The 11668-nt window shown below is 38.1% G+C and overlaps 1 protein-coding gene across 1 annotated transcript; it reads right to left on the bottom strand.

Moving 5' to 3' along the window:
• Positions 1 to 8442: 8442 nt before the first annotated feature.
• On the bottom strand, positions 8443 to 9018 carry LOC140889764 (uncharacterized). Its single transcript, XM_073297491.1, has one exon. It carries the CDS (start codon positions 9016 to 9018, stop codon positions 8443 to 8445), a length of 576 nt encoding a protein of 191 aa, XP_073153592.1.
• Between the last annotated feature and the right edge of the window lie 2650 nt (positions 9019 to 11668).

Raw genomic sequence — 11668 nt, 5'->3', positions numbered from 1 at the left:
TTGACAATGAAGTTCTTATGTTATCTCTAACTTTTTTCATGTGTCTAATGTTTTCCTGCGTGAGCTTCTGCCATTTTGTACCTCCGTCATCAACATAATCATTTTCACCATCTTGCTCAATTTCTTGTAAATCAACAATGTTCAAGAATATCTTCAGTTGCATCGTATCGCCTTATGAAATTGTGCAAAACAAAACACATCACTATAATTTTGAATTGAGTATCCAGAGAAAACATAGGCATATTATGTAATACCTTCCATCGTGCATTGCATACTCCAGACGTTCTTTCAATAACCGTCCTTGTTGAAAACTTTAAGTTTTGGTGTTTGAAAATCGAAGCGATAAACTGATTGCAAAAATAAGAAGAGCTAAACTGATCGCATCATAATAAACTAATTACATTATGATTAGTGCTAAAATGATATCTCAAAAGAAAAAGCGCTAAACTGAAGAGAAAGAGCTAAACTGATATCGCAAAATAAGAAGCTCTAAACTGATCGCATTGCAGAGAACACTACAATATCAATTTAGCTCATTACAACAGCTGCATTGACATCAGTCCGCTATCACTTCTCTAAATGGATAAGATCTTCCGTACACTGGCACTCCTGCAATATAGCGCCGCAATTTCAGAGAATGTTGGGTGCAGAGAATGTTGGCAAAAACGAATAAAGAAACGAAAATAATTCAAATGATACCTGATGCAATTTAATATTATTACCATTGGAATTTGAGGCCATAAATAGGCATATTGATCAGTTGAAGAACTCTCTCGGTCTCGCGCAAGAATTTACTTATCTTCGCATTCAAGAACTTCAAGCTTTAAAAAGCTAAATTGATCAAGAAACTTGAAGCACACATTTACAGTTTTTATTCTGATCATTCAAGGATCACTTTGTGCAAGTCAAATCAAGTTGTAATACACTTTCATTTTGTCAATCTAGGACTGCCATTGAGTTGTAACTAGGAGTTCTAAGATAGACAATTGTGTATAAATCTTAGTCTTGAAGTGGGATTTTGCAAATTGATTGTAAAATTCAAATTCTTCTAATGTTATCCTTCCGAGGTAGAAGAAGGGGTGACATAGGAGTTATTGAAATATTCGAACATCCAGAAACATCTCTTCGTGCCATTTCATCAGTTTACCTTATTTTATCAGTTTTGTATACATATTCAGTTTAGTGTTCATAATCTGCACTTTGGAATATTTTCGCACATCTCTTTTTGTTTGCCAATCTGCATAGAGACCAAGACAAGATAACAATTCAATCATTAATCCGATTGAATTCGAACTTAGCGTGATCAAAACATTTTGAAGTGTATTCACCCCTATCTAAACTCAAACTGATCCTATCAAGTGGTATTAGAGAAAGGTTCTTATATTATTTCTGAACACTATCTTAAAATGTCGTCATTCAGCAAAATTCCCATGTTCTCTAAAGAGGACTTTGATGACTGAAAAATACGCATGCAATCTCATATTTCGACATTAGATGATGACATGTGGTATTTTATCACTGATGGACCTATTACCATCACCAAAGTCAACACTGCTATAGCAATCTCAAGTGGAGGACTACAATACACTGAAAAACCAAGAATTGAATGGACTGCTTATGATAAGAAGAAAGTCAATCTTGACAATGTGGCTAAGGATATACTATACAAAACTCTTGACAAAAACAAAAACACATTTAGCAAAATCAAGATGAGTAAAACAGGAAAGAAATATAGGAGAATCTTATTCAACTCTGTGAAAGAAATGAGCAGACAAAGGAGAACAAACTATCTGTAGCAACACAAAAGTTTGATAACATCAAAAAGAAGCAAGGCGAATCCATGTCAAAATTCGAAGAAAGAATCAGCAGCATTGTGATTGAACTATTGCTCCAGAAGAAACCTATACAAATCGAGAGATAATCCTAAAATTCATTCGAGGTCTTCCAAAATAATGAAATTTAAAGACTATGATAATGAGAGAGTCAAAAGACTTGAATAAACTGGAACTGCATGACTTATTTGTTGATCTAAAAGCATATGAGTTTGAGCTAAATACCAGGGAAGAAGACCAGTCTACATCTCAGTTGACCAAAGCATTAGCAGCTGTCAAATTAGAATCTCCCATTCTAGTGGAAATAACAGCTGAACGGTTGAGTAGTGATGCTATGTCACTATTCATAAGGAAGTTTGGAAAATTCATGAGGAAAAATCAAGAAGGGTCTTATAGAAGAAATTTTCAGAAAAGGGAATCAACTGAGGAACCAAGAACATGCTTCAACTATGTAAAAACTAAACATTTCATAGCAGACTATCCAAAACCAAATAAAGATGAAAGAAGATCAACTGAAAAATGGAAGAAACATTATGAAAAGAAAAGAAACTCTAGAGATCAAAAGCGTTTATCCAAGAAGAAGCATGAAGTTCTTGTTGCTGAAGAAAATAAAGCCAAATGGGCAGATACTGATAGTGAATCTGATGAATCCAACTACTCATCAAGCTCAATCGATGATGAAGAAGAAGTTACTTGCTTGATGGAAAACGATCATGAGTGTTCTTCTACTAGTAAACAGATAACAGGAGTTGAAAAAAGGCTGGATAAATCTTGGTATTTGGACAGTGGGTGTTCAAGGCATATGACGAAAAATGCCAAACTACTACCTGAACTGACCAAGTGCACTAGACCAAAAATCACTTTTGGTGATAACTCACAGGGAAGGACCGTGGGTAAGGATAAGATTATCCATGGTAACATCATCATTAAGGATGTATTGTTGGTTGAAAATCTAAAATATAATCTAATAAATATCGACCAGCTATGTGATTATGAGCATCTAGTTTGTTGAATGCTATTTTCTTATTTTTCAATTTTGGATTGTTTTGAATTTTGAATCTTGGTTAAATTATATGGTACATTGGAATATTTAATTCTATTTATATGAAAAATCTTTGAAGTTTAAATATGACTGGATATGAGATATATGTTGAGTTTCAAATTTTAGAATATCATCTTGAACAATATTGAGTTGTTCTATGTGAAGTAGAGATAATTGTGATGTGGTGTTTCGAGATTTAAATCTAAGATTTTTCAAGGAACTTTGTGCTTATAAGATATGAGAAGATCATACGGTGTGGTGTGAAGAATATTTAGCGAGAAAATAATTACTACCCAGTTTATGTTCTGACATTGGTTGAGACAAGAGGTGTCAAGCGCCATTGTTATTTTTCTAAGTATTGATCCACAGTGTGTGACAGCTTACTAGAGGTTTTTGATAAATACATCCCTCGGGAGAGGGAAGCGAAGTTCTCGGGAGAGAACAATCTGGGTGTCGAATGGAGTTCGATTAATAGCAGATTTGAAGACGAGTGGTGCTCGCCAAGTGATTCTTACTCTATAAGTCTATTATCTAGGGTGTTAAAAAAGAGAGAGTTTCTTCTGTATTTGAATAAGTCCTTATCGATTGTAACATTCTTATTGTTTAGTGATTTCACTTGAAATCTGGGCATGACCCCATAGAAGTAGGTATTTTCACCGAACTACGTAAAAATCCTTGTGTTCTTGTGTCATTTATTTTATTTATACACATCTAGTAAACAATGATAAATGATTATATTTTGGAATTACAAGTAATATAACACAAAAATTGGCATCAAAGAAGGTCACTATTTTATTGTACTAGTGAGATCCTGAAAATTATGTTATATTTTGCAGGAATGGATCTGGGATGAGAAGGGAGTTCTATCATCAAACCATCATTACTGGATGGCACCAATTACTCATATTGGAAAGCTAGTGTCACGCCCTGAGACCGAGACGTGCCACCGGCATTGTTTCAAATTCATACAAATTATAAAACAACCAGCCTCGTAGTACAGTATAAACCAAACCAGTCTATTATCATAAATAAACTTCAAAACATTGTCTTACAACTCGATAAATCCAAAATAACAAAACCAATGCGAAAGCGTATAAAAAACTTAATAACAAAATATTAAAGAAAAAATCCCAATATTAAAAATAATGAAATTTAGTCTTATTGATCATTTATCACCATCCCCAAAACATATCTTGCTCACGAACTTCTACATCATCATCTTCATAATCTGGGAGGGAAAAGTAAGGGGTGAGTGTTATGGGAAACACTCAGCAAGTGGGGGCCGATCGATCATACCAAAATATATACATATATATATATTTATTTCAAAAAACTCATGAATTAATTTAAATCATAAACATTTCATATCATGTCTCAACATAGCATAGCATATCATAAATAACATCATAACATATTTGACATGACATAACATAATCTTTGACAAGACACTGAAATTCATCTCATTAATCGTGGCTAACTGACCAGTCTCCTATATGTAATCCCTCTAAGAGGTGAGGTCATAGAACGGTTATTATACCCACCGTATCAGGGCCATAACATAACATGGTTCGGAAATTCCCTTTCCACTCCTAATTTGATTCATAACAGTGTCAAAACATATTTTCAGCAAAACATTATCATGAACAATATTAAATAACAAAATTCCAACGATTAACATGAGCGATCGAATTTTTAAATCATACATAAAAATTTTAAAACATAAGCCCACTTACAGAAATTATTTGCGAGATTAAATACTACAATTAGGCAAGCTTTGATCGAACACTTTTCCTTTCCAATTTCCTAAGCCACACCTTCGAATTATGAATAAAAAAATGATAGCTTATAAGCCTATATGCTAGCCTCAATTCTTCCGAAAACAAATAAGAGAAAGAAGACAAATTTAATCTTACACACTTGCCTCTTTCTCTTTCCACGTGAACCAAAGAAAAATGGTCAAATCCCTTAATTCTTCTTCACTTCCCATAGTGCTGTTCTCCTTCGAAATCATGGAGAAGAAATAGGAGAATGGTGAGACAAATTTTCCAATTAGCTTTTCGAACATTAAGCCAGAAAACGATAGGAAATACTTACAGCTTTGGAAGGCTCAATAGGGTACCAAAACATAAACAGAGGAAAGCCTAGAACACTTTGAGATGTCAGCCGCTTCGTTCAAGAAAAATCAGTGGCTAAGGTGTTCGTGTTTTGAGCGGCGGAGGTTCGAGAATACCAGTATCTCGGTTCAAAAGCTTGAGGGGGGTGAGGGAAAATTTTAAGTGCTCAAAAATTAGCAAAAAAAAAATCAAAAGGGATCGGTGACTGAATGGGGCGATTACTTGCTCTTAAAAAGAGCAAAAATATCAGACTTTGATCTCGCGTTTTGAGGAAAAATCTGTTTCCATATATCTTGATTTAGATGCTGCCAATATGAAGATTCGGGTTCAAGAATTCAGTCATCACCGAGAAATCATACGAAGGAAAGATGCTTGTTTCCATAAGCTTTGATTCGGTTGCTGCCAATACAAGATTTCTTTCAAGATTTCTGATATTACCGAGCATTCACGAGAAGGTAAGATATTTGTTTCCATGTGGAGAGTTATTCTTTACTGATAGAACTTGGGGGCCAAGTATCGGGTTTTACATCCCTCCCTCCTTATGAGAAGTTTCGTCCTCGAAACTTGAGTTATCTCGTTCTTCAAATAAATAGGGATACTTCTCCTGCATCTTTTCTTTCAACTCCCAAGTAACTTCTCTTTTAGTGTGATTTGACCATTGTACTTTGACATAAGGAATTGTCCTTCGCCTAAGGACTTGGTCCATGGTATCCACTATTCGAATAGGGACTTCTTCATATTTCAGCTCTTCATTCAGATTTTCATCAGTCACTAGTGGCTCTGCGTCCAAAATATGACTTGAGTTGGGAACATATTTTCTTAGCTGCGACACATGGAACACATTGTGAACTCTTGACATAGCAGGTGGTAAAGCTAGTCGATATGCTAATGTTCCTACTTTGTCTAGGATCTCAAATGGTCCCACATATCTTGGGTTCAATTTTCCAGCTTTGCAAAATCTCACGACTCCTTTCATAGGTGAAAGTTTGACGTAATCCTTTTCGCCTACTTCAAATTCCAAGGGTCTCCTTTTTAAGTCCGCCCAAATTTTCTGGCGATCTTGTGCAGCTTTAAGTTTCTCCTTGATTATTGCAACCTTTCCCACTGTCTCTTGAATAATTTCGGGTCTGATAACAGCCTTCTCCCCGACTTCATCCCAATAAAGAGGAGAACGACATTTTCTCCCATACAGTGCTTCATAAGGAGCCATTCCAATGCTGCTATGGTAGCTGTTGTTGTAAGCAAACTCAATTAAAGGTAAATGTTCGCTCCAATTGTTGCTGAAATCTAGGGCACATGCCCGTAGCATATCTTCAAGGGTTTGGATTGTCCTCTCAGTTTGGCCATCAGTTTGAGGGTGATACGCCATACTGAGTGTAACTTTACTCCCCATAGCTTGCTGAAAGCTCTTCCAAAAGCGCGATACAAATCTTGGATCTCTGTCAGACAAGATACTGACTGGAACCCCATGTAGCCGTACTATATTATCCATATATAGCGTAGCTAATTTGTCCAAACTATACTTCATGCGTACTGGTAGGAAATGCGCAGATTTTGTGATTCTATCTACGATCACCCAAATACTATCATGCCTTTGTTTTGATTCAGGGAGTCCCACCACAAAATCCATGGAAATGTGCTCCCATTTTCATTCCGGGATTTTTAATGGTTGGAGTAACCCTCCAGGTCGCTGATGTTCGGCTTTAACCTGTTGGCATACTTGACACTTAGAGACGAATTCTGCGACATCCTTCTTCATTCCATTCCACCAAAAATTTCCTTTTAGATCTCTATACATCTTTGTACTCCCCGGATGTACTGAAAACTTTGACTTGTGTGCTTCAGACATGACTTCATTCCGAAGATCATTGACGTCTGGTACCCACAAACGTCCTTTCATCCAAAGGACTCCTTTGTCATCCACTTGAAAGTCTGGTAATTTTTCCTCTTTGATTTGTTTCTTGAACTCAGCCAACGACGAATCCAGCTCTTGACTCAATTTGACTGTTTCTCGAAGACACGGTTGAGCCGTTAATGAAGCTAGAATCTTCTTGCTCATGTCTTTTCGACTCAAGGCGTCAGCCACTTTATTGGCCTTACCTGGATGGTAGCTTATGATTAGATTGTAATCTTTTAAGAGTTCGATCCATCTTCTTTGTCTCATATTCAGCTCCTTTTGCGTGAATAAATATTTGAGACTTTGGTGATCAGTGAAAATTTCACACTTGGCACCGTAGAGGTAATGTCTCCAAATTTTTAGTGCGAACACCACTGCTGCTAACTCAAGATCATGAGTGGGGTAGTTTTTCTCATGAGGTTTCAATTGTCTAGATGCGTAGGAGATCACTCTCCCTTCTTGCATTAGCACGCATCCCAAACCTTCCTTTGATGCGTCACTATAAATTGCAAAATCTTTTCCTTCCTCAGGTAGCACTAGTACTGGTGTAGATGCTAACCTTTCTTTCAAGGTCCCGAAACTCTTTTCACAATCTTCATTCCAATCGAACTTTACGTTCTTCTGGGTGAGTTTTGTAAGAGGTATAGCTATTGAGGAAAATCCTTGTACAAATTTTCGATAATAGCCAGCCAACCCCAGGAAGCTTCGAATTTCGGTCACTGACTTGGGTCTGGGCCAGTCTGTTATTGCTTCAACTTTCTTGGGATCCACTGAGACTCCGGCTGCTGAGATAATGTGTCCCAAGAATGCCACATTCCTTAACCAAAATTCACACTTCTTGAATTTGGCATAGAGTTTATTCTCCCTTAAGGTTTGCAGTGTAATACGAAGATGTTCTTTGTGATCCTCTTCACTAGGTGAGTATATGAGGATATCATCAATAAAAACCACCACGAACCTATCAAGAAACTGTTTGAACACTCGGTTCATGAGGTCCATAAATGCTGCAGGGGCATTTGTCAAGCCGAACGGCATTACTAAAAATTCGTAGTGCCCATATCTTGTTCGGAAAGCCATCTTCGGAATATCTTCTGCCTTGACCTTCAACTGGTGATAGCCCGACCGCAGATCTAGTTTGGAGAAAACAGTAGCTCCTTTAAGTTGATCGAACAAGTCATCTATCCTTGGAAGAGGATACTTGTTCTTGATTGTGATCTTGTTGAGTTCTCTGTAATCTATACACAGTCTCATGCTTCCATCCTTCTTCTTGACAAATAAGACTGGGGCTCCCCACGGGGATGCACTCGGTCTAATTTGCTTCTTGTCCAGCAACTCTTGCAGTTGCTCTTTCAATTCCTTGAGTTCCGCTGGTGCCATTCGGTAAGGAGCTTTCGAAATCGGAGCAGCACCAGGTTCTAGCTGAATTTCAAATTCAATCTCTCGGTCTGGAACCATTCCGGGCAGTTCCTCCGGAAAGACATCCGAAAACTCTCGTACAATCGGAAGGTCTTCTAGTTGGAGTTCTGCCTCTTCTTTTACCTCGCTCACCATAGCTAGTTAAACTTCTTCGCGACCTTTTATCGCCTTCCATGCTTGGGAGGCCAACAAGAGGGGTTTTCGCATCTTGATCTTACCTTGGAATGTAATTTCTTCGTGGTTTGGGGTTCGAAGTTTAACATTCTTATCCCGACAGTTAACCACTGCATGGTTTCTAGACAACCAATCCATCCCAAGGATAACATCAAATTCTACCATGTTGAGTTCAACCAAATCAGCATCAAAGATTTGTTCACAGACACACATCTTACATTTCCTATGTATCTTGAGTGTCTCAATTATCTTGTTAGTAGGGGTTGCTACTCTCAGTGGTTCAGTTAGTTTCTCATGTACAAGCCCTATCTTCTTAGTAAATCTCTTAGATATAAACGAATGAGTGGCACCACAATCAAATAAAACATATGCAGGCTTAGTATTGATTAAAATGGTACCTGCCACGACTTCATTCGCGTCATCAGCCTCTTCTTGTGTGATAGCAAACACACGGGCGTTGGGCTTTGTCTCTTTAGGTTGGGCCTGTGTAGCACTACCATTCGGCCCGGTCCTTGGCTTCACAGGATCAGGACAATCAGACATTCGGTGTCCCAATTTGCCACAGTTAAAACAAGCGCCAGTATTCCGACGACACTCCCCTTCGTGTCAAAAATTGCAGGTAGGACATGGTTTGATCATTGGTCGATTAGGCGCAGGGGCAGTTCCCTTGAACGATCCACCAGATTGGTTCGGGCGCTTGGGTGTTGGCCTGATAGCAGAAGATTGACCAGACAGAGGTCGTTTTTTCTTGAAGTCGTCTTCCCGACGTTTGATATCCGATTCAGCTCGGATAGCTGCTCCCATCAAGTCTGCAAAGTTGGCAGGTTGAAAAACTGCTAATGCCGACTGGATTCGGCTATTCAATCCCTTTTTGAAACGGTGCAGCTTCTGTTCATCATCTCCCATAATGGTAGGGGCATAAGATCCGAGCTCATTAAACTTAGAAGTGTACTCCACCACTGTCATATCTGAAGTTGTATGAGATTTTCAAATTCACTTAGCTTCTGAATTCGAACCTCAGCTGGAAAATACTGCTTCAGGAACGCAGTGCGAAACTGTTGCCATGTGATTGCTCCAACAGCTAACATAGTAGGCGAGACAGCTTCCCACCATTTCCTTGCTTTATCCTCCAGAAAAGGAATTGTTACCTCCACTTTAAGTGCTTCAGGGACTTCAAGTAAACGCAATTGGTCCTCCATTTTCTTCATCCAATTTCTTCCCACTTCTGGATCAGCATCTCCCTTAAACATTTCAGTTCGGTTCTTACGGAACGATTCATAATGGAATTTGACTCCATTTTGAGCAGGTGGGGGAGGTGGCGGATTGCCGTTGCCATTGGTATTTCCCATCCCTTGGAGGGTTGTTGCTACTATTGCTGCGATAGCCGCAAGGTCTTCTCGGCTCAGATTGATTCCTGGAGGTGGATTCGCATTATCCCCACGATTGTTGTTGCGTGTTCTTGGGAGTTCTCCGGCCATTTCCTACAGTAAGGGAGTTCTAAGAGTTTGTCGAAACATGATACTTAAAAAAGAAAGGAAATAGCAGAATAAAATGAATCAATAAATAATCCCAAGAATAAAAGTTATTTTATTGATTCTCAAAATGTCATGAAGATAAATGAAGCAAAACAAACCAAGTTTCAAAACATCAAGGTATCTTGCTGAATCAAACAAAAACAATGCTGAATAAAAGGACTAAGCTAGATGAAAGCCTAATCTATAATCTCTCCATCGCCCATGGCTTCATTTTCCGCAGGAACAATTTTGGGGTTCTCTTCTGCCACCATGTCTACTTGTTGTAGGTGATTGATATGCTCGAGCAGGGCTGCGTTAAATTCATCACAAGCTTGCACAGAGTTTTGCAATACTTGCACTTGGTGTTGGAGTTCTAACGTTGCCATCATTCTTTGGTTGCTTAGGTCTTCGAGTAAAGTGATGGTAGCTAGGGACGACTCCAACTTCTTTTTCATCTCCTCATGTTCCTTCTCTTCCTTATCAAGATAATATGCGAGTCTTTCGACGTCGGCTTCGAGGTGGTCCTGATGCTCCTCCATCTCACTCTTGTTCGCCTTTAGCTTCTTCATGTCTTCCATCATCTCCTCCTTCTCGTATTGCTCCACATATAGTGAAGTCCTCAATGACTCGATAACTTGCTCCTTGCTTCGAACAACGTTTTTGCGAGCCGTGACTTTGGTGCGAGCCATCTTCCTAGAATAAAGAGGGATGGGTTCAAATTAGAATTCAAATTGATGAAATTTCAGGCAGAATTTATATAGAACAAGATTTTCGGGCAATATTTCCAAAAATGGAAAATTTTGAGATTTCTTTATGGGCAGAAACTACAAGTTGAGGGTGTCATGGGACAATTCGCGAAATTGGATTTCGAATTTTTTAGGTGAAGTTATAAGCGTCCGAAAACTTTCCTAAAACGGCAAAAACGCAATTTCGGAGGCTTAAACGATTGAATTCGGGCTAAAAGCGTTATTAGTCATACATAGTATGAGTTTAACTTAGAAGATCGTTTCGGGTCAGGATACGTAGGGCTTTGGTCAAAATTTGACTACGTCAAATATTTCGGTACGGAATCCCATCCGGATTTATGAACCTGGCGGCTTTGATACCACTAAAATGTCACGCCCCGAGACCGAGACGTGCCACGGCGTTGTTTCAAATCATACAAATTATAAAACAACCAGCCTCGTAGTACAGTATAAACCAAACCAGTCTATTATCATAAATAAACTTCAAAACATTGTCTTACAACTCGATAAATCCAAAATAACAAAAACAATGCGGAAGCGTCTAAAAAACTTAATAACAAAATATTAAAGCAAAAATCCCAATAATAAAAATAACAAAATTTAGTCTTATTGATCATCTATCACCATCCCCAAAACATATCTTGCTCACGAACTTCTACATCATCATCTTCATAATCTGGGAGGGAAAAGTAAGGGGTGTTTTGGAAAACACTCAGCAAGTGGGGGCCGATCGATCATACCAAAATATATACATATATATATATATTTATTTCAAAAAAACTCATGAATTAATTTAAATCATAAACATTTCATATCATGTCTCAACATAGCATAACATATCATAAATAACATCATAACATATTTGACATGACATAACATAATCTTTGACAAGACACTGAAATTCATCTCATTAATCGTGGCTAACTGATCAGT

The sequence above is a fragment of the Henckelia pumila genome, chromosome 3 (assembly GCF_033568475.1).
Source record: "Henckelia pumila isolate YLH828 chromosome 3, ASM3356847v2, whole genome shotgun sequence".
Classification (NCBI taxonomy): Eukaryota; Viridiplantae; Streptophyta; class Magnoliopsida; order Lamiales; family Gesneriaceae; genus Henckelia; species Henckelia pumila.
This window is presented reverse-complemented; position numbering and strand designations above follow the sequence as displayed.